At 36.6% G+C, this 23,658-nt stretch overlaps 1 protein-coding gene across 1 annotated transcript; it reads left to right on the top strand.

Annotated features, from left to right (window-relative positions):
• The first annotated feature begins 415 nt into the window (after positions 1 to 415).
• LOC143578525 (uncharacterized) lies at positions 416 to 3,586 on the top strand. Its single transcript, XM_077062087.1, has 7 exons — positions 416 to 572; positions 666 to 812; positions 919 to 1,049; positions 1,499 to 1,725; positions 1,918 to 2,129; positions 2,196 to 2,671; positions 2,771 to 3,586. The coding sequence occupies exons 1-7, from the start codon at positions 416 to 418 to the stop codon at positions 3,584 to 3,586; spliced, it is 2,166 nt and encodes a 721-aa protein (XP_076918202.1).
• The last annotated feature ends 20,072 nt before the right edge of the window (positions 3,587 to 23,658 follow it).

Below are 23,658 nucleotides of genomic sequence, written 5' to 3' on the forward strand. Positions count from 1 at the left end.
AGAAAATCCTCAGACTGATTTGAAGCTCCGCATTGTTGGAACAAGGAAATACGATGGTAGGACTTATAACTTACCAACTGCCTCTGAGGTTGCCGCTCTTATTGTTGGAGATTTTGGTGACACAATGGACAAGAGAGATATTATAGTTAACTCCAGGTCTGGTGGTCTTCGACGAATTAGTGAACTTCATCCTTCTTATAGTCCTCTACAATTTCCTTTGCTTTTTCCTTTTGGTGAGGATGGTTATAAAGTAGACATTCCTCACAGGAATGTCGATCCTTCGTCTACGGCTACCCGTAAGAAGTGCACTATGCGAGAGTTCTTTGCATATAGGTTACAAGACAGGCCTAACCAATTCTCACTATCCTTAAATGGATGAAGGCTTTTTTAGCAGCTTTTGGTTGACGAATATACCATGGTTGAGAGTCAAAGGTTGCATTTTATACGTGGAAAACAAAGTGAACTTAGGTCTGACAACTATGAAAGCCTTCGAAACCTTAAGACGGCAGGAAATTCAGATGCTTCAACATCTGGGCAGCGTGTAATCCTTCCGTCATATTTTACCGGTGAAAGTAGATATATGATGCAAAATTACTTGGACGCTATGTATCTTTGTAGATGGTACGGTTAACCGGATTTTTTCTTAACCATTAAGTGCAATCCAGGTTGGCCAGAAGTAAAACGTTTTTTAAAGGATACCAATTTAAATTCTGAAGACATGCCAGATATACTATGTCGGATATTCAGAATGAAGCTTGATTCAATGATTAAGTTGATGAAGGATAAGGTTTTGTTTGGAAAAATTAAAGCAGGTTCGGTTGCCTATCTAATTTTTTTTTCAATATTTTCTTTACTGTTCGTTAAAGATATTTATTTTATTTAATTCATGCTAATTTATTTGTTTGATTCCAAATGCAGCTGTTTACACAATTGAGTTTCAGAAACGTGGTCTGCCTCATGCCCATATTTGCCTATTCATTGCTCTAGAGAATAAAATTCACAATCCATCCCATATAGATAGTTTTATTTCAAGTGAAATTCCTGACAAGGTCACTGAACCAGACCTATACCAACTCGTGTCAGATCATATGCGTCATGGTCCTTGTGGTAAGGCTAATCCGAGCTGTAGCTGCATGATTGATAGAGAATGTTCAAAAAATTTCCCAAAACGATTTCAAAATGAGACAAGTATAGATTCCGACGGTTTTTGCTTTATAAAAGAAGAGACAATGGGCGTAACGTCGTTAAGAAAGGTATAAATCTAGATAATAGAAGTGTTGTGCCTTACAACAAAATTTTTTTACGAAAGTATCAAGCACATATAAACGTCGAGTGGTGCAATCAAGAAGGATCAATCAAGTATCTGTTTAAATATATAAATAAGGGTCCAGATTGAGCTACAATTTCCCTTGTCCAAAATAACACCGACGACAATGAAGATCCTCAAGTAGATGAGATTAAAGCTTTTTACGATTGTAGATATCTTTCTGCATGTGAGGCTGCTTGGAGGATATTTGCTTTTGATGTTCATTACAGGGTCCCGGCTGTTACGAGACTTCCTTTTCATTTACCTGGTCAACAACAGATAATTTATGGCCCTGAGGAAGATATTGACGATGTTCTTACCAAGACTTCCAATTCAGTTTCAATGTTTACTGGTTGGATGGAAGCTAATAGGAACTACGAGCATGCAAGGAGGCTATCATATGCTGAGTTTCCAACACAGTTTGTATGGAAAAAAACATCACCAACAAAATGGGTAGAAAGACAAAGTGGGTTTTCTATTGGTAGAATTCATCCCGTTCCCGCATCATTTGACGAGGCATACTACTTAAGAATTCTTTTAAACAAGGTTTAAGGACCGAAATGTTTTGAAGATATTCGAACAGTAGATGGTTTTGTTTGTGATTCTTTTAGAGATGCTTGTTACAAAAGAGGGCTTTTAGACGATGATAAGGAGTACATAGAAGCAAGCAAGCCATACCGCAAACGGATATTATTTAAGAATCTGTTTGCAACAATGCTTATAACATCGTCCTTATCAAGACCTGATTACGTATGGGATAATACATGGCAATTTTTAGTCGACGGGATTCTTTATCATCAACAAAAGAAACACAAGAATCCAGGTTCGTTTTGTTATATGTGTGAACTTGTCATTTTTTAGTTTGGTTTAAGGTAGATTTTTTTTTCAGGTTTGTCTCTTAGTGACGATCAATTGAAGAACTTGGCATTACTTCAGATTGAGGATTTTTTGGTATCCAACAATTCATCTCTACGTAGGTTTTCACACATGTCTTTTCTGGATCAGGAATCTGTTTCTACGTCAATGAATCCTCTTATGATGGAAGAATTATCTTATGATAAGGATTATTTGTCAAATGATTTTAAGCTTTTGTACACATCTCTAACTGATGAACAAAAAAGCATTTACAAGGAAATATTCAACTCCGTGAAACGTAAAAAAGGTGGTGTTTTTTTCGTGTATGGTTACGGCGGTACCGGCAAAACATACTTATGGAAAACCTTATCTGCCTCAATTCGGTCAAAGGGAGAAATTGTTCTTAATGTTGCTTCAAGTGGAATAGCATCTTTGTTATTAGAAGGCGGTAGAACGGCTCATTCCAGATTCCTTATTCCAATCAATCTTACCGAGGACTCCCAATGTCAGGTAACTATAAATTTCATTAAGTCTAGATTATTTCACATTTAAATGTATGTTTTTAAATTATTTTAATGAATATAATTTAAACATGTTCAACATTTTCAGGTTAAGGGTAACACAGATGTTTCTGAGTTATTGAAAAAAACATCATTAATAATTTGGGATGAAGCTCCCATGATTCATAAACATGCATTCGAAGCATTGGACAGAACCCTAAAAGATGTTATGAACGTTGATTTGGGCAACACTTCTGGATCATTGTTTGGAGGTAAGGTAGTTGTTCTTGGTGGTGATTTCAGACAGATTTTACCTGTTGTACAGAATGGAACAAGAAACGATTGTGTGAACACCACAATTAGTTCTTCTTACATATGGTCAAATTGTAAGGTTTTGAAACTAACCAAGAACATGAGGTTGACCGTTGGTTCTCAAATGTCAAATACTTTAGAGATTAAACAATTTGCTGATTGGTTGTTGGATATTGGTCAAGGTAATCTTGGTGGTCCTAATGATGGTGAAGCCACTATAACAATTCCAGAGGATCTTTTAATAAAAGATTCCCTTGATCCTATGTCTGATTTGATAGACTTTGTTTATCCTTCTATGTTAGATAGGTTTAATGATCTTACCTACTTTCAAGAACGGGCTTTGCTTGCTCCATTAAATGATGTTGTTCAAGAGATTAATGATCGTATTTTAGCGTATTTTCCTGGTCAAGAAATGGAGTACTTAAGTTCAGATAGCATCGACAAGGTTGAAAGTGTATCTGAGGATTTTGATCCCGCGTTGTACTCTCCTGATTTTCTTAATGGTATAAAGATGTCAGGAATGCCAAACCATCGTTTGTTACTTAAGGTTGGAGTTCCTATTATGTTACTACGGAATATTAATAAGAAAAAAGGGTTGTGCAATGGAACTTGACTACAAGTTGTTAGTTTGGGTAAACGCGTCATTGAAGCTAAGGTTGTTTCTGGTACTAATATTGGATTTCGTACTTTACTCAGCAGAATAAGTCATACACCATCTGATAAGAAACTTCCCTTCAAGTTAAAAAGGAGGCAGTTTCCTATATCGGTTTGTTTTGCAATGACTATTAATAAAAGCCAAGGACAATCTTTATCGCGTGTTGGATTGTATTTAAAAGACCCGGTTTTTACCCATGGCCAGATTTATGTTGCTTTGTCTAGAGTGAAGACTCGCGAAGGTATTAAGATTGTTTTAATAGATAAGGAATCCGAATTGATTAGTGAAACCAAAAATGTTGTGTATAAGGAAATATTTGGAAACCTTGTATGAATTTTTTGACAATACTATTTTGTTTACGTTTGTATCTTTTTAAATATGTTTAAGGTTTTTTAATAAAAAGGATTGTATTATTATAATGTTTTGTTTAACTATAGGTACATGTTTGTATGTTCAATTATGTTTAGTTGTTTATGGTTTTTGTAGTATATATTTTATGTTTTTGAAATTTAATTTTATAGACTTTTATTTATAGCTTAATATTATACTGATTTATATATATCCGAAATATATGTTACATACATTTATATCTTATCAATTTACTACATTTAATAAATAGGAGAATAGGTTAAATGTTCATCAATATTCTTGAATATAGGGATAATCATGAGTTTTATGGATTCAATAAACCGTCATTTTTATTATTAATTAAATAAAGACTCTTTGGAAGATAAACAATAACCATAACTTATTCAATAATCAGTTTCTTAGAAAACTTCATCTCTTCCATCATCTCTTCCATTATCTTCAACAATGACAACAATTGTTTCTTGGAAATTTTCATCCGAAACCAATAATTATCAGTTTATTCTTAGTGATCTGTCTACAATCCATAAGCCCTCTATCGAATCGGTTATGTCTTTTAGCATTCCGTTTAAGTACCAAATAATAGGATACGGAAACCGCAAACAAGTTATTAACAGCGAAGAGAGAGAACTATTGAATGTTCTAAATGAAGAGATTTTTCAACATGAACAATATCTACTTCCTTTTGTCAATGTTATGGAGTGGTTTTATTATCCTATGCAAAATAATGTTCTTATCAAATATGTGAATGGTCAGCAAAAGACTGTTAATCCGAAGTCCATATTGCAATCGAATGACATTTTTCTTTTAAGAGATTTAGATTTATTGAAGCTTTCAAACGTTTTTAAAGCAAGAGCACATTTGGATTTGGAGAATGAGGTGGCTGAGAAGGTTAAATGGTTGTTAGGTTGTCAAAATTATGAACCGATTCTAATGATCTTCAAATCTATTTTGGTTCTTCTTCAGATGTTTAAGGTAAATCAGATCACATATGTAGTTAGATTTTTTATAAATATAATTTTTGACTTTATTTTTGACTTTGCTTTTTTTACTTTATGTTAGTAGTTTACTTCATATACATAGGCTTCTAAAAAAGTACAATACACACCTATAATAGTTTGTTTTTTGTTTAGTCAGGTTGTTATGACAGTTTGCGGTTTTTGGTGGGTTGTGATGTAAGTTCATTTTTGGTAAACTTAAAATCCACATGTTTATATTTTCTTTTAGATTATACCTTTTATGTTTATATTTATTTTGTGTTAGCATGAAGATTGTATTAACAGTATTAGATTTTTAATTATTTGGTATTAGTGATTACTTTTAATATGTCTGTCTCTCTAATATTATATTTTCAATATACTTTGATTTGTAATTACCAATTTGAATAATTTTTTTTTGTTTCTGGTTATAAACTTAGGTTATAAAATTGTTTTATTTTCTTTTGACCTCAACATAGTAGCTACATATTGTAGATATCATCCATTCATTATATATACATTAACTTTTTGGTTTAATTCTTAATAACGTTCCATGGTTTTTTTATATTTTTCAGGTGGTTAAGGTGCATGGTTTTGTTTCGGACGGAAGTTTTCAAGGTTATCATGTTCAATTAATGTTAATATCTAATGGTTTAATGTGGTTGATAAGAAAATGAATCGTTTGTTTCTATTAGGTGATTATTTAGACAATGGTTTGGTGTTTATATAGCATTATATGTTATTATATTTTGAATGTTTATATTTCGTTATATATTATTATATTGTATGTTAGTTTATATACATTGTGTTATATATCTAATATCAAACCGGTTTTAGGTACTGATGATTTTGTTTTAGGTTGCAAATTTTGCCTATCATGTTGGTATAGCAACGTTAACATCTAATTAGTTTTAATGACTTTTATTATAAACTTAAGTTTGTGTAATTATTAACAGTTTATGTAGACTATCTTATTAACTATATCTCCAATATAGATAAATATGATATCTTTTTGGGTTCTAAATTTAATGATATATTATTTTTGTTTATATATATATATATATATATATATATATATATATATGATATTGTATGGTAGTTTATATACATTTTTTATGTATCTTTTTTATCTTGTATTTATAGTATAAATTATTAAACATGTATGTTTTTAATTATAATTTATTTGATATATATTGTATATCTTATCTATTTCCCAGATTTAAAAAATAAACAAAACATAGGTATAATGTTTATAAACAGTCTAAAAGTATAGGGTTAATAATTAGTTTTATGGATTTAATAACCGCCTATTATTTTTGATTAATTTATACGGTTTTTGAAGATGAACAATCACACCCTAATTTCTTCAATCAGACAACCAAACACAATCAGTTTTTCATTTTCGTCCACAATGTCGACAATTGTTAACTGGAAGTTTTGCTCCGATAACAATAGATATGAGTTCATTATCAGTGATCGCTCGGTAATTCGCAAGCATAACATCTACTCTGTTTTGTCTTTTGATATTCTCAAGAAGTATCAAATATACGCAGCCGGGAATCAAAAAGTTGTTCTATCTGATGAAGAGAACTCACTGATGAATGCTATTTGAGAGGATATTGTACAACATGATCAAGAGGTTCTTCCGGTTGTCAATGTGAGTCAATGGTTTTTTTATCCTTTTCAGAATTTGGTTGTTATAAAGTATGTGAATGGGCAACAGAAGATTGTGAAGCCAAGATCAATATTGCAATCAAATGATCTTTATCTTTTAAGAGATTTGGATCAGTTGAAGCTTTCGAATGAGAGAAAACACAGGGCACATTTTGATTTGGAAGAGGAGGTCGGTGAGAAGGTTAAATGGCTTTTAGAGTGTCAAAACTACGAATCCGATTTTGATGATCTTCATAGTTCCTTTGAATTTGATGTTGAAGTTTAAGGTGACAATTATTCAATAATGTGTTTATTTACTTAATTAGTTTAATTCTTTAGTTTATTGATTGCAATGTTTGTTTGTTTATGTTATTACATTAATATATAAAAACGTACAATAAACTGTTAAAATCGCTTTTTTGGTGTCATAGGTTGTGATGGCAGTATGGTTTTTTGTTGGATTGTTGATGAAGCTGATGGTTGGTAAGTTTACCTCACATGTTTATATCTTCTTTTGTTTTAGAGTTTATGGTTAGTATGATTCTTTCAATAATATGAAAGTTTCAAAAGTCTTTAATTTTTTATAACCAGTTTTATTTATTTTGTTATTTATATAAACTTGTGTTACATATAAACATTTTGTGTGTGTTACAACAAAAGTATTTACATATTTATGTTTACATGAAGTCTTTATGATATATGTTAGTCACATTTGAGTTAAATAGTTAATTGACTTCCATATTTTGTTTTTCTTTTTCAGGTTTTAGGTACTGATGATTTTGTTTGAAGTTTCAAATTTTGACTATCATGTTTGTGCAGCAACGTTAACATCTAATTAGTTGTAATGACTTTTATATATTATAAACTTAAGTTTGTGTAATTATTAACTGTTTATGTAGACTATCTTATTATCTATATCTCCAATATAGATAAATATTATATCTTTTGGGTTATAAATTTGATGATATATTATGGTTGTTTATATATATATATATATATATATATATATATATATATATATATATATATATATTATGATATTGTATGGTAGTTTTAGATGCATTTTGTTACATATCTAATGTCAACCCGTGTGTAACATGGGTACTATCCTAGTGGTCTAATACATGAGAAGTGGAAAACATGAATAAGGAGGTGAAGAGTTTGAACGAAAGCCCGAAGCCAATAGGAAAAACTGAGCAATAAATGTGCATGATGAGTCATGTGCACGGCTAGTGCAAAACTTATTATGAACGAGTTGTACATCGGCCTAGACGCGTAAAAACCTTTATCCCACCTTCGAAAGTGTGACATTCTCAATTTTCAAACCCGAAAAAAAAAATATGACCCATTTTATAATTTCGATATTTTTAAGATCTTCATTTATTAATAAACGTAGTGTTTTTACCTGGCATGTTACGTCGAGCAAGACGGTAAAACCTAGGCGATTATAAACATAAGCATTGTCGGTCTCGCTTATTGACTCGATTTGGATGTTGTAATGTATCTAGACTATTACCAAACTTCTATGCATGATTCTCCGTAGTCAATTTGTCAAGTCTTTCAATTGGTCAAATTTCATAATTTATGTCTAAAGACTAGTCATTTGACTAACCTTTGTAATTACTCCTCTAAACCTTGTTATTGAAGAAATTGTGATTATAAATAGGGTATTTTACCTCTGCCCATGTTTTGTCACAACTAAATTCACTCTTAAATTTCTCTATGCTATCCAATTGGTGTTTTATGTTTAATTTGACTTTCAAGGTTAAACCGTTCAAAAATCAAGTCTTCTTTTCCTTATTCTAGTTCACTCCTCGGGTATGAATCATTATGTTTTCGTATCATCGTTTGGGACTTGATGCCATGTCAAAATAATTTGACACCGGTGTTAGTTCATCAAAAACGAACTCGATTCGATTATACATTTATTCGGTTCAATTTGGTTATTCTCTTTATCCAACACCTAAAATTAATTCTTTTCATCTTACATATTGAAATATAATATTTTTACCATGTAGGAAGCGAACCATAAATTGGTTGTGGCTCAATGATAGAGCACTCACTTTACTAGTGAGAGGTAGGGGGTTTAAACCTCACTACTACCAATTTATATGGGAGATATGAGGGATGACCTTGACTTGTCAGGGTTCGAGTCATGATCTCACCCGGTTTTAGCGGCTCCTCGTTGTTGTGTCGTTTGACGGGCGTGGGGGTCGGGTTTTATCTGGTGAATCTCTCAATACTAGGGGCTCCGTCTATCCGGACTAGTGGCCGGCTCGGGCTACCTTTAGCCAATGGGGGCCGCGTACGGAGTACCCGGCGTTACTTAGTTGGCCGTTCAAAGAAAAGGAAGCTAACCCGATCTAAAGTCGAGTTCGAGCCCGATCAGAAACTAATCACTCGCTTAAACTCGTTTTTATACCTTTTAGGCCCGTTCCGGATTTTTCTCGAAACAAGTCCGGCCTATTAACGTGACTATAAAAAAAATATTATAACCCAACTCTTTGTAAACAATTAAAATTAACATACTTTTAAGTTTTACCACCAAATGCTAAAATACATTTGTAGTGTAATATATATATATATATATATATATATATATATATATATATATATATATATATATATATATGCTAGTTTGATCCTCCCGTGTTACGGGAGTTTATTTAAAGTTTTGTTTTTAATCGTTTTGCTATTTTATGATGATTATTTTATTTTTTTAACGTAGTTTTGTTTTAATTTAATACATATAGTTTGTTATTATATTTTTTAACGTTTGGGATTTATCAGTTGAGATATTTAGGTTTTTTAGATTTGTAACGAACAAATAAAAAGGAACACGAGCATGTTGATTTTTTTAAATGTACAAACATGAACACAAATAATTATCTAATGCAAAAAGAGGTGTTGATTTAGTTGACGATGGTGGGTAGTATTGAAAGTTAACCGATGAGGGAAATGATAGACCAGCAACGAAGCATGTAAAGCAAATAAATTAAATTAGGGTTTGATAATGAATGTGTTTATCAATAAATGATATCTTTAACCCATTTGAGGGCTATTATTGTTTGGTAAGACACATAATTCGTGAAAATTATTTTTTGATAATTAAGGTGTTATTTCACAAAAAAATGAGATGCTATAACCCGTTTAAGAGTTATTCGGGTTTGGTGAGACCCATGACCCGTGAAAATTATTGTTTGTTTATGAAATAGTTTTACAATTAAATGAGATGTTATAACCCATTTAAAGACTATCCGGGTTTGGTGAGACCCATACCCGCAAATTCAGGTCAAATGCATGAAAAGCCTCCATTTATAAATCAAGCAATCTGGTGGCTCCGTTAACTCAAACTCCGTCAATTCAAACTTAAGATCACTGGATCTATAACGCACATCTCATTACATTTAAACTAAGGCTTTAAATGACGCTTGACAATTACTACATGTGTAGTCTTTCGGGATTGCACCGAAACGCAAACGAGTTGACGCAAACCATTGGTGAATAAACGAAAAACATCAAAACAATAATTATGTGATAATTATGTGTTAGACTTATGTGTTATGTGATAACATGGTATAAAACGCTAACTCAAGATGCAAACGAGTTAATTTAAGCTAGAAAAGTAATACTAAAGAGTTGAGGGACCTTGATGTAACATATTATTATATTATTATTATTAATATTAAACCCTAATCTCTTCTCTCTCTCTCTCTACCCGACGGCAGCCCCCCCCCCCCCTCCCCTCTCTTGCGATCGGCAGCCAACACACACACACATATCACCTAGTTTTGATCTTGTTCTTCATAATCGGAGCATCCTACACTCGTTTCTAGGCATCTCTCACGTTTCCCTTGGTTGTTTCTGCGTTTTTAAGGTATAAATATGAAACCCTAACTTTGCAAATTATGTATTAAGTGTTTATATGATTGATTGTTGCTAGAGGATGATTGATTATGTGTTAGCTATTGATGTTGATGATCATATGTGATTTTGAACGGTGAAAGATTATTGAATCATTGATTGTTTGTAAACCCTAGAGGGTTACTACTGATTTCTATGATTAATTATGTGTATTACATGTTTTGTGTTATGTCGTATGCTTAGGATGCATGTTAGATGATTGTTTATGCTTGCTGAGTTTTGACAGCGGTGATTGTTAAACTTGAACGATGTGTAACTTGTCGAACATAAAAGCAAACTGAGCTAATTATGAGTCTAAAAGGTAATACTCTGAGTCTAGTTTTCAGAAAGTCCAACCACGCCTAATTTTGAGTTGTTTTGGTTAGTCAAATGATTTAAATGTTATTAAAGGTCAAAACTGGTACTGGACAGATTGTAAGTTATGTTTAGACAACTGTAACGAATTGTTAATGTGAAAATTGGTTGAGGTTGTTAACACTACAGGGTGCTATGTTGAGTATAGTTTCTATAAAGTCCAAGTTTGTAATTTTTTGACGATTAAAAGTTAATCTTTATGATTTTACAAAACTGAAGTGCAAATCTGAGTTGTGAGACCTTCTGTTAAGTTGTTTTGTAATTAGCATATCTCATGAACTACATGACCAAATGGGTTGGTTCCACTTCTGGAAGTTAACTTGTTGAGTTAAGAACCTAACCCAATTGGTCTTGCATTAATTGGATTTTCCATTTAACAGGAATAACAAATAACATTCTGTTGCGCATGATTTTGACTGCTGTGAGTTTGTTGTAATGTTTTGATCATTATGAGTAAACTATGTAGAATAAAAATACAATAAAATATGTTCTGGAAACCTAACTCATGTATGTTTTTGTGACGATTTTTGGTAAATTAATTGAGATGCTATGGTCTGTTGAATAGAGTAATCTTTCAAGTAGAATTCTGTCTGGATAAAACTAGCTGCTGAACTTTGTGAAAATACATGAAACGTGCTAATTTCTAGATAATTGTTACGTTTTGACCAAATTACCCTTGCGGGGAATAATTGCTAGAAATGTACACTATTAATACTTGACACGTAAATAGTTGTTCACACACGTAACGTATCACTAATGTGCTTGTTGAGACACACACGATTCACAAACGAAACACGAAACGTATCTTGTACATAGGTATTATGTGCCGAGTCTAGAGACTCGATAATAGTTCCGACACTTAGAAAATCTCCTTGTTGTTTTAGAACGCTAGCGAGAGTTTTTCGGTGACGCGCATCACTTGGGTGACTTGTTTTTGGAATTCTTCGCAAACAGTGAGTTTCACGTTCCCCTTTTTAACTCTTTTAAGCGCTTTTCACTTGAGGGAGAATACATACTCCGAAACGCTTTTAGATTTTGTTAGTAGATTATATATCACTTGTAGAGGCTAAGTGGCAAACGAAATAATTGAAGTCCTTCACACATCAAACCGTTTAGTATTGTAAAATAGCGAGTCATTGTTGAGTAGTACTACTGGGTTTGACAAACCCCACCCAACGCTAAGCTCGACTGGAGGTCGAGTGGGTGTAATCTTGGCTAAACACATTACCATGGTCGGGATAGACCTGGTGGCAAGGCACATGATAAACAGTCAGCTTCGGTGTCGAACACTTAGTAATACTTGTTGTATAGGCTAGCTACCTATCGATATATAATTGATGTAACACTATCTGGTAACGCAAAACGTTAAACGCAAAACGCTAAACGCAAACGCTTTATTTTATATACACTTGTGAACTCACCAACCCCGTGTTGACACTTTTAGTATGTTATTCTCAGGTAGCCGAGGCGGGCGCGCGGTATAGGATCATGCATTAATTTGACCGTTACTGTTTATGCAAACTTGTTTTAAACTATTGTTATTGGGTTTTAAGTCGTCCTGCGTGACGCAACGCTTGGCTTATGGTTTTACGCTTCCGCATTTATTTACACTTAAATGTTTTTCGTGGTGTGAAAACTTTATTTATGGTTTGATTATAACTAATGATTCCGATCCGGTTAGTTCACACCCTCTGACGGTAAAACTCCGTTAGTGGATTTTGAGGGTGTGACAGATTGGTATCAGAGCCATTGGTTATAGCGAACTAGAAACTGCATGCATACTAGACTATAACCGCAACGACCCATTAGTTATAATGATACGCACTGCATATGTTTTGTGTATTCTTTGTCATCTTATTTCTTTAACACATTCACTCATACGTGCGCATACACGGCTTACCTGTAGGGATGTCGACGCCACCATCATCATCATCCGAACAGATGACTCATGCGCATGGAAAGGAACCGCGGTTACCTACCTCGTCGCCACCCCGAGTAGTCCCGGAGCTAGAAACTCCTGCACTGAAGAGGTATCGCTTATCCGGAGGCATGTACGAAGACGAAGTTAGCTGGGATTGGTACCCGAATATGATCAGGCGTATGGTCTATCGCGAACAAGTTCCCCCGCTACCCCACCCGAGTCGTCCTGCTTACCCCAACACCCTACCACCCATAACCGAACCTGTAGAGCGTGTTCTCGCAGCTGTTGTTTCTTGTTTGGAGCGTGACGTTGGTTTTATGCGCTATACGAGAGCGAACGTTTCCGGACTGTTAAAAGATGGAACCGAAACTAAGGCGGAAATTTCCCGCCTGACAGCGGCTATGAAGGAAATGCAAGAGGCTAGTTATCAACAGATGAAGATTATGAGAAAAATGCAAGCCGAGATATTAGACTTGCAAGAGCAACTCCAAGTGGCAAGGACCCGGACAGAGATAGCTCTAGAGCGTTGCGATGTCTTACAAATGCAAATTGCTCAAAACGCAGCGGAACCTGAGGAGGAACCTGAGGAGGATTCCGAAGAGGAACCTGAAGATGAACCTGAGGAGGAACCCGAGGAGGAACCCGAAGAGGAACCGGAGGAAGAACCGGCTGAGCCAGAGGAACACTCAGAGGTGTCCTCAGACGATGACATCTAAGGATGATAACACCTAGATGGAGGGGTTGTCTCCATACAAACTATTATTTTCTATGATTTTAAGGATTGGTTTTAAATACTTTGTAGCGAATACAATGGTTTTAATCATGAATTATTATTTGGATTAATATATGGTTGTGATGTGATGTTTGTTCCTTTTATTTCTTTCTTACCTATCTTTTTATTACATGTATGGTGTGTAGCATATGAAACCGAGAATTCATGTCTGACATTTTAAGCTGTGATTCTAGGAAATGGCAGGAAGAAACGCTGGACACGGTCGCGGTAATATCAACTTGACTGCAGCAGAACTCCAAACTCTGCTGAACGACCATGCGGCGGCAGCTCTAGCCGCACATGTCCAGAATCAAGCTGGAGGTCCAACTGGAACGTGTACTTTCAAGAACTACCTGGATTGCAAGCCCATTTCGTTTAAGGGCACTGAGGGAGCTATAGGCTTCCTGCGTTGGGCTGAGAAGGCCGAATCAGCTTTTGGGATGTGTAACTGTCCACCTGCCGGTAGGGTCAAATTTGCTGCTGGAACACTGGAAGATTCTGCTCTCACATGATGGAATTCGAATGTGCAGATTCTTGGATTAGAATTGGCGAACTCTATGAACTGGGAGGAGTTCAAGAACATGATGCGGGAAGAGTATTGTCCTAGAGAGGAGATTGCAAAGTTGGAATCCGAGTTATGGTCGTTGAAGATGGTGGGTTCCGAAATTGAAGCCTAAACCACCCGTTCTCAAGAGTTAGCTGTGATGTGTCCACGGATGGTAGATCCGCCGAGCAAGAAGATCGAGATGTATATTGATGGGTTAGCACCGCAAATTCAGGGCATGGTGACGTCTTCCAGACCGGCTACGATTCAACAAGCGATCCGGTTAGCTCACAAACTGACGGATCAAGCAGTGACCCAAGGTGCGTTACCACCTAGAGGTTCAACCACTAAAGCCCATGACAACCCGAGCACTGACAGCAACAGCAACAACAACCCGAGTAATGGAAAGAGAAAGTTCGACAACGCCAGGTCCTCATCCTCGAACCCCCCACAGCAACAACACTACCGTAAGCCCGAACTCACTCGGAGCTTCAATAATCAGGGTCACAACAATAACAAAAACGGTAGCGGGCAGGGTTCGAGCGGCTATGCTGGGAAACACCCGAAATGCAACAGGTGCAACTATCACCATGCTGGCCCGTGTGATCGCGTCAAGTGTTTGAGATGCGGAAAAATGGGTCATCAGGCCAAGGAATGTAGGGGAGACCTAGCGGCAAAGGGTGCTCCTAAACCACCTATGACGACTAAAGGGTGTTTCGAGTGCGGCCAATAGGGTCATTTCAGGAAGGATTTCCCCAAACTAAAGCAGAACGAGAATAATGGAGGCAGCAGCGGCGGCGGAAGCAATGGTAAAGGAAGAGCTTTCGTCATCGGGTCGGGTCAAGCCCGCAACGATCCGTATGTGGTGATCGGTAAGTTTCCTGTGAACGACTGTTTTGCTTCTGTTTTGTTTGACACTGGAGCTGATAAGAGTTTTGTATCGAAAGCCTTTAGTAAACTCTTAGACTTAACTCCAACCCCGTTAGATGCTAAGTTTCCTGTTGAATTAGCTGATGGTAAGTCTATAGAAACAACTCATGTTCTTGCGGGATGTAAGTTGAAACTGTCAGGTCATATTTTTGATATCGACCTTATACCTTTTACGCTTGGTAGTTTTGATGTCGTTGTCGGCATGGACTGGTTATCTGAGAACCGAGCGGAGATTATATATCACGACAAGATAGTCCACATCACTACCCCTTCCGGCGAGAACATTTCGGTTCAGGGCGAGAAGCGCGGCATGACCACCAGCGTCATCACCCTCATGAAGGCGCAGAAATATTTACGAATGAGTCATCCGGCAATTTTAGCCCATATTGTCGAGAAACCCGCGGAGGAGAAGCGAATCGAAGATATACCGATTGTGTGAGATTTTCTGGAAGTCTTCCCGGAGGATTTTCCTGGACTCCCTCCTATTCGACTAGTCGAGTTCCAAATCGAATTGACCCCCGGTGCAGCACCCATAGCCCGAGCCCCGTATCGACTCGCACCGGCAGAGCTTCAGGAGTTGTCCACTCAATTGCAATATTTTTTGGATAAAGGTTTTATCCGACCTAGTTCATCACCATGGGGAGCCCCTGTATTATTTGTTCAAAAGAAGGACGGGACTTTCCGCATGTGCATCGACTACAGAGAACTGAACAAGGTGACGATCAAGAACCGTTATCCCTTACCCCGAATTGATGATCTGTTTGACCAACTTCAAGGATCGAGTTACTACTCGAAGATCGATCTGAGGTCTGGTAACCATCAATTAAGAGTGCGCGAAGAAGATATTTCAAAGACGGCTTTCAGAACTCGGTACGGTCACTACGAGTTTTCGGTTATGCCTTTTGGCTTAACCAACGCACCAGCCGTATTTATGGATCTCATGAATCGAGTATGCAAGGCGTACCTCGACAAGTTTGTGATTGTTTTTATTGATGATATTCTCGTCTACTCCAAGGACAAGGCTGACCACGAAGAACACTTGAGATTAATTCTGGAATTGCTGAAGAAGGAACAACTGTACGCTAAACTCTCGAAATGCGAATTTTGGCTTCGCGAGGTTCACTTCTTAGGACATGTGATCAATGAGAGTGGTATCCATGTCGATCCCGGTAAGGTAGAGGCCATCAAAAACTGGGAAGCACCTAAGACTCCGACTGAGGTGCGGCAATTCTTAGGACTGGCCGGCTACTACCGGCGTTTTATCGAGGGATTTTCAAAGATTGCTCAACCCCTCACCGCTTTGACTCACAAGGGTACTAAGTACAATTGGGGTGACGCGCAAGAATCCGCTTTTCAATTGTTGAAAACCAAACTCTGTAGCGCCCCTATTCTAGCCCTTCCCGAGGGAACGGAGAACTTTGAGGTGCATTGTGACGCATCGATACAAGGTCTCGGTTGCGTGCTGATGCAACTCGAGAAAGTTATAGCCTATGCCTCTCGACAACTAAGGATTCACGAGAATAACTACACGACCCATGACTTGGAACTCGGAGCTGTGGTATTTGCTCTTAAGATATGGAGGCATTACTTGTACGGTACCAAGTTTACCATTTACACCGACCACAAGAGTCTCCAACATATCTACGATCAGAAGGAGCTGAACATGCGACAGCGTCGTTGGGTCGAGCTGCTTAAGGATTATGATTGTGCCATCAAGTACCACCCTGGAAAGGCCAATGTAGTGGCTGACGCTCTCAGCAGAAAAGAAAACAATAAACCCAGGCGAGTGCGAGAATTGCAACTCACAATTTATGCCCACTTACCCGATCAGAATCGCGATACGCAACTCGAAGCCTTGAAAGATGATAATCTTCCATCAGAACTCATGCGGGGCATGAACAAGCAATTCGAAACCAAATCGGACGGGGTCCGATATTTTGAGAACCGGATTTGGGTTCCACGATATGGAGAGTTGAGAACGCTAGTGATGGACGAAGCACACAAGTCCCGATATTCTATCCACCCTGGTTCAAATAAAATGTACCATGACTTAAAGGCACTTTACTGGTAGCCAAACATGAAAGCCGACATTGCCACCTACGTGAGCAAATGCTTGACTTGTGCAAGAGTCAAAATAGAATATCAGAAATCATCTGGCCTGCTACAGCAACCGGAACTTCCAATGTGGAAATGGGAACACATTTCAATGGATTTCATCACGGGATTACCTAAAACGCCGACGGGATGCGATACCATCTGGGTGATCGTTGACCGATTGACTAAGTCTGCACACTTCTTAGCAATCAAAGAATCGGACAAAATGGAAAGACTGACTCGCATCTACATGAAGGAAGTAGTGTCTAGACACGGAGTGCCTGTCTCAATCATTTCTGATCGAGATTCCCGTTTCACTTCGCACTTTTGGAAGTCACTACAAAGCGCACTAGGCACCCGCCTTGATATGAGTACAGCATACCATCCTCAGACGGATGGGCAAAGTGAGCGCACTATTCAGACCTTGGAGGACATGTTGCGTGCATGCGTGTTGGATTTCGGAAAAAGTTGGGAACCTCACTTACCCTTGGTAGAGTTTTCGTATAATAACAGCTACCACGCAAGTATTAAGGCAACGCCGTTTGAAGCGTTGTACGGACGGAAGTGCCGATCACCTCTCTGCTGGGCAGAGGTGGGTGATAGCCAAATCACTGGTCCAGAACTAGTACTCGAAACCTCTGAAAAGATTGTTCAAATCCGCAACCGCATGGCAGCAGCACGAGATCGCCAAAAGAGTTACGCCGAAAGCGCCGAAATCCTCTTGAATTTCAAGTGAGCGACCAAGTTTTACTCAAAGTCTCACCTTGGAAAAGTGTGGTTCGCTTTGGAAAGCGAAACAAACTCAATCCACGATACGTTGGTCCTTACCGAATTACTGAGCGCATTGGTCCGGTGGCGTACCGACTGGACTTACCAACAGAACTCAGTGGCGTACACAATGTATTCCATGTATCCAATTTGAAGAAATGCCTTTCCGATGAAACCCAAGCAGTTCCTTTGGACGAATTGCAAGTTGATGAACAGTTACGCTTCATTGAAGAACCAGTCGAAGTTTTGGATTGGGAAACCAAAACACTCAAGCACAGCAAGATTCCAATCGTTAAGGTTCGTTGGAACTCGAGACGTGGACCGGAGTTCACGTGGGAACGCGAGGATCAAATGATGAAAAAGTATCCTCACCTTTTTGAAGGGCTGACCAAACACAGAAAACCGCGAAACCCGACAAACAATCAGAAATCACCGGAGGTATGAATTAAATTTCGGGACGAAATTTCTTTCTACTAGGGGATGATATGACAAACTGAAATTTTTCTTACTTTTCAGACACTCATCGCGACTTGACTCAAATTTTCGGGACGAAAATTCTTTAACATGGGAATGATGTGACACTCGTCAATTTCAGGTTAACTCCGTTAACTCAAACTCCGTCAATTCAAACTTAATATCACTGGATCTATAAAGCACATCTCATTACATTTAAACTAAGGCTTTAAATGACGCTTGACAATTACTACATGTGTAGTCTTTCGGGATTGCACCAAAACGCAAACGAGTTGACGCAAACCATTGGTGAATAAACGAAAAACATCAAAACAATAATTATGTGATAATTATGTGTTAGACTTATGTGTTATGTGATAACATGGTATAAAACGCTAACTCAAGATGCAAACGAGTTAATTTAAGCTAGAAAAGTAATACTAAAGAGTTGAGGGACCTTGATGTAACATATTATTATATTATTATTAATAATATTAAACCCTAATCTCTTCTCTCTCTCTCTCTCTCTCTCTCTACCCGATGGCAGCCCCCCCCCCCCCTCCCCTCTCTTGCGATCGGCAGCCAACACACACACACATATCACCTAGTTTTGATCTTGTTCTTCATAATCGGAGCATCCTACACTCGTTTCTAGGCATCTCTCACGTTTCCCTTGGTTGTTTCTGCGTTTTTAAGGTATAAATATGAAACCCTAACTTTGCAAATTATGTATTAAGTGTTTATATGATTGATTGTTGCTAGAGGATGATTGATTATGTGTTAGCTATTGATGTTGATGATCATATGTGATTTTGAACGGTGAAAGATTATTGAATCATTGATTGTTTGTAAACCCTAGAGGGTTACTACTGATTTCTATGATTAATTATGTGTATTACATGTTTTGTGTTATGTCGTATGCTTAGGATGCATGTTAGATGATTGTTTATGCTTGCTGAGTTTTGACAGCAGTGATTGTTAAACTTGAACGATGTGTAACTTGTCGAACATAAAAGCAAACTGAGCTAATTATGAGTCTACAAGGTAATAATCTGAGTCTAGTTTTCAGAAAGTCCAACCACGCCTAATTTTGAGTTGTTTTGGTTAGTCAAATGATTTAAATGTTATTAAAGGTCAAAACTGGTACTGACAGATTGTAAGTTATGTTTAGACAAATGTAACGAATTGTTAATGTGAAAATTGGTTGAGGTTGTTAACACTACAGGGTGCTATGTTGAGTATAGTTTCTATAAAGTCCAAGTTTGTAATTTTTTGACGAGTAAAAGTTAATCTTTATGATTTTACAAAACTGAAGTGCAAATCTGAGTTGTGAGACCTTCTGTTAAGTTGTTTTGTAATTAGCATATCTCATGAACTACATGACCAAATGGGTTGGTTCCACTTCTGGAAGTTAACTTGTTGAGTTAAGAACCTAACCCAATTGGTCTTGCATTAATTGGATTTTCCATTTAACAGGAATAACAAATAACATTCTGTTGCGCATGATTTTGACTGCTGTGAGTTTGTTGTAATGTTTTGATCATTATGAGTAAACTATGTAGAATAAAAATACAATAAAATATGTTCTGGAAACCTAACTCATGTATGTTTTTGTGACGATTTTTGGTAAATTAATTGAGATGCTATGGTCTGTTGAATAGAGTAATCTTTCAAGTAGAATTCTGTCTGGATAAAACTAGCTGCTGAACTTTGTGAAAATACATGAAACGTGCTAATTTCTAGATAATTGTTACGTTTTGACCAAATTACCCTTGCGGGGAATAATTGCTAGAAATGTACACTATTAATACTTGACACGTAAATAGTTGTTCACACACGTAACGTATCACTAATGTGCTTGTTGAGACACACACGATTCACAAACGAAACACGAAACGTATCTTGTACATAGGTATTATGTGCCGAGTCTAGAGACTCGATAATAGTTCCGACACTTAGAAAATCTCCTTGTTGTTTTAGAACGCTAGCGAGAGTTTTTCGGTGACGCGCATCACTTGGGTGACTTGTTTTTGGAATTCTTCGCAAACAGTGAGTTTCACGTTCCCCTTTTTAACTCTTTTAAGCGCTTTTCACTTAAGGGAGAATACATACTCCGAAACGCTTTTAGATTTTGTTAGTAGATTATATATCACTTGTAGAGGCTAAGTGGCAAACGAAATAATTGAGTCCTTCACACATCGAACCGTTTAGTATTGTAAAATAGCGAGTCATTGTTGAGTAGTACTACTGGGTTTGACAAACCCCACCCAACGCTAAGCTCGACTGGAGGTCGAGTGGGTGTAATCTTGGCTAAACACATTACCATGGTCGGGATAGACCTGGTGGCAAGGCACATGATAAACAGTCAGCTTCGGTATCGAACACTTAGTAATACTTGTTGTATAGGCTAGCTACCTATCGATATATAATTGATGTAACACTATCTGGTAACGCAAAACGCTAAACGCTAAACGCAAACGCTTTATTTTATATACACTTGTGAACTCACCAACCCCGTGTTGACACTTTTAGTATGTTATTCTCAGGTAGCCGAGGCGGGCGCGCGGTATAGGATCATGCATTAATTTGAACGTTACTGTTTATGCAAACTTGTTTTAAACTATTGTTATTGGGTTTTAAGTCGTCCTGCGTGACGCAACGCTTGGCTTATGGTTTTACGCTTCCGCATTTATTTACACTTAAACGTTTTCGTGGCTTGAAAAACTTTATTTATGGTTTGATTATAACTAATGATTCCGATCCTGTTAGTTCACACCCTCTGACGGTAAAACTCCGTTAGTGGATTTTGAGGGTGTGACAGGAACAACCTTAGAGCGCCACCTAAGATTTTATGGTAGACAATTATATAGATTGTTAGATATAGAAAAGGGTTCAAATAAAATACAATTGTTTTGTGAGAAATGTGAGAATGCTTTAAAATAAAGTACACCACCTAATAGGACACTATAACACGTATATAGAAAACTATACAACTTTTAAAAACTATCAATCTCAACCACTAGATCCTAGATCCAAGGGTGTACATCTATTCTTATGCTTCTCACGAAACTATTGTTTTTTACTATCCTAAGAAGTGTAAGAAGTGTTTTTTACCCTTAAAAAAATAAAACACACCGAGCAAAAAACACACCAAACTAACAAAATAAAACACACCGAACAAAAAACACACTAACAATATCCACCATCAGATGATCACATCCAACGCCCGATATTACTTCTCACACTTCTTACAAATAACTCACTTCTTATTCTAACTCCACCCTATATATATATATTCAAATGTTTAAAACACTAAACTATGAACAGATATATCCAAGTCATACGTTTTAGTTATCTTCTTGAATCTTATATTGAACCTAGAAATATTTTATGATTTCTAGGATTACGTATCAAACCGAACCTAATTGGTTCACTCACTTGACGATTGTTTTCTCTAATACTGGCTCAACTTCATCATGTTAATTAGTTTTATGACCCTTTTAACACTTTAATTAATACATTTTGGGGTGTAGCATATCTTACAACTTTTCCTTGTTAGTTTTGTGTTAATGTTTTCAAACCGATTCGCGTTTATGTCATGTATGTTAATATTCTTTCATATTGTATATGATGATTATTCATGTACTACGTGCAATGTGTTTACCATTTTATGGATTGGTACTCAAACATCAAAGATCGAACATCAAACATCGAGGTGTGAGGGTCCGACAGGACGTACTTGCGCCACATATTCTTCAATTTCGATTGGAATGAATGGTGGCTATCATTCCCTAGTACTTTGACTCCGGTCGAGAGAATGGGGCGATTTACTTATATTCATGTACTTTATGGTCGGATATATTACATTATGACATGTGAATCGTGTACAGTTTACACATTATCCGTATAAAACTTATGAAACCTCACCTACTTAAATGTTAACAAAATATATTATTTTCAGCATGCTACAGGTTGATTTGATGACGTGCTATAGATGAAAACAATTAGTCGACCTTAGGATTATTTAATTTAAAACTTTATTTGAATCTTGATGTATTGTTATTTGCCTTTCGCTATTAAACTATTGTGTACTTGTTTCATTGTGAATAAAATAAATATATATATTGGCACTTAATATTGTTACGAGGTTGTGAGCAATCTAAGTACCACCCTGACGTATTCTGCCCACGGTCGAGGTGTTACAGAAAGCATCGGGACGGATGGAAATTCTAGAAGCCACACGTCGGAGCTAACTAGTGATTGGGACAAATTGAATTGATCCCAAGGCTCCCGCCAGTCATGCTTTCGCGTTCCAAATCAAGTTTTAAAGTTCCGATCATGAAAGTGAAAGGCTAAATCACTCGTGATCTTCTCCAGGTGAATGGTTCATGTGAATTAAACATCTGATTCCAAATTTACGTTGGTTTTGGATTGAGTTCTTGGTTAACCTCTATAGTTAAATGAATTGAATTGTGTTTTTGGTTTTTTACAAGGTTTTACCTTTGTTTTAAGTATAAGTACAATATCAGTAGTTTTTGTTTATTTACATCATGAACAATTTGATATTGTATTTTTTGTTTTTTGCAATTATGAATTGGTAATTTGTGAAGAACAAGTCTATAATTATCACTTGAAGTACTAATGATTTACAAAGCCATGTCTCTGAGATTTTCTAATTAGGTGGACTAGATCTATGTTTGCTTGTTGAATCTAAATCTCTGATTTCTTATAGTTGTTTTAAACACTAATCAATGGTTGTTGCTTAAGAAAGCATTTTACCTTAAGTTAGATATAATAATTAAGTAGATGTAATATTTACTATATGCTTGTTGTGTATATGATAACCGACGTACTCTAGCAACTACCGGGTAAAAACATTGTTATTCCCTTTAGTGATTAAAAGAAATGAAAAATAAAAATAAATGAACCTATGGAGACGACATGTCGTCGTTATATGGTTCTAATATGGCGCTGAAATTTCGCCACTCCCGCCTAACATCCTGGGACGACATGTCGTCGTTATATGGTCATCGTACCAGATCAAGATACAAGTATTTTGAATAGTGCACCCCCCACACGCTATCATCTTCGTCATTCTTCATCGTTGTCCTCATTATTATTATTTATTTATTATTATTTCTAAAACATCATCACCATTCCACTAATAAAAGCTCATAATACATTTTGCGGTCAATTAATGTGGTAGCTACAGTCGAGGTAAATTAAACACGTGTTGATAATTTTAGGGCTCCATTATGTATATTAGTCTTTTGT

Source organism: Bidens hawaiensis, unplaced genomic scaffold, assembly GCF_021521415.1.
Source record: "Bidens hawaiensis isolate Kalapana, Puna unplaced genomic scaffold, B.hawaiensis_p1.1 tig00029286_1, whole genome shotgun sequence".
NCBI lineage: Eukaryota > Viridiplantae > Streptophyta > Magnoliopsida > Asterales > Asteraceae > Bidens > Bidens hawaiensis.

Bases quoted from the DNA above. Each gene is read 5' to 3' on its own strand.
- LOC143578525 (XM_077062087.1), top strand. From the start codon at position 416: ATGGTTGAGAGTCAAAGGTTGCATTTTATACGTGGAAAACAAAGTGAA. The intron at 813-918 runs GTTCGGTTGCCT...TTCCAAATGCAG, and splicing joins GTTTGGAAAAATTAAAGCAG to CTGTTTACACAATTGAGTTT. The intron at 1,050-1,498 runs GTCACTGAACCA...TCTGCATGTGAG, and splicing joins CAAGTGAAATTCCTGACAAG to GCTGCTTGGAGGATATTTGC.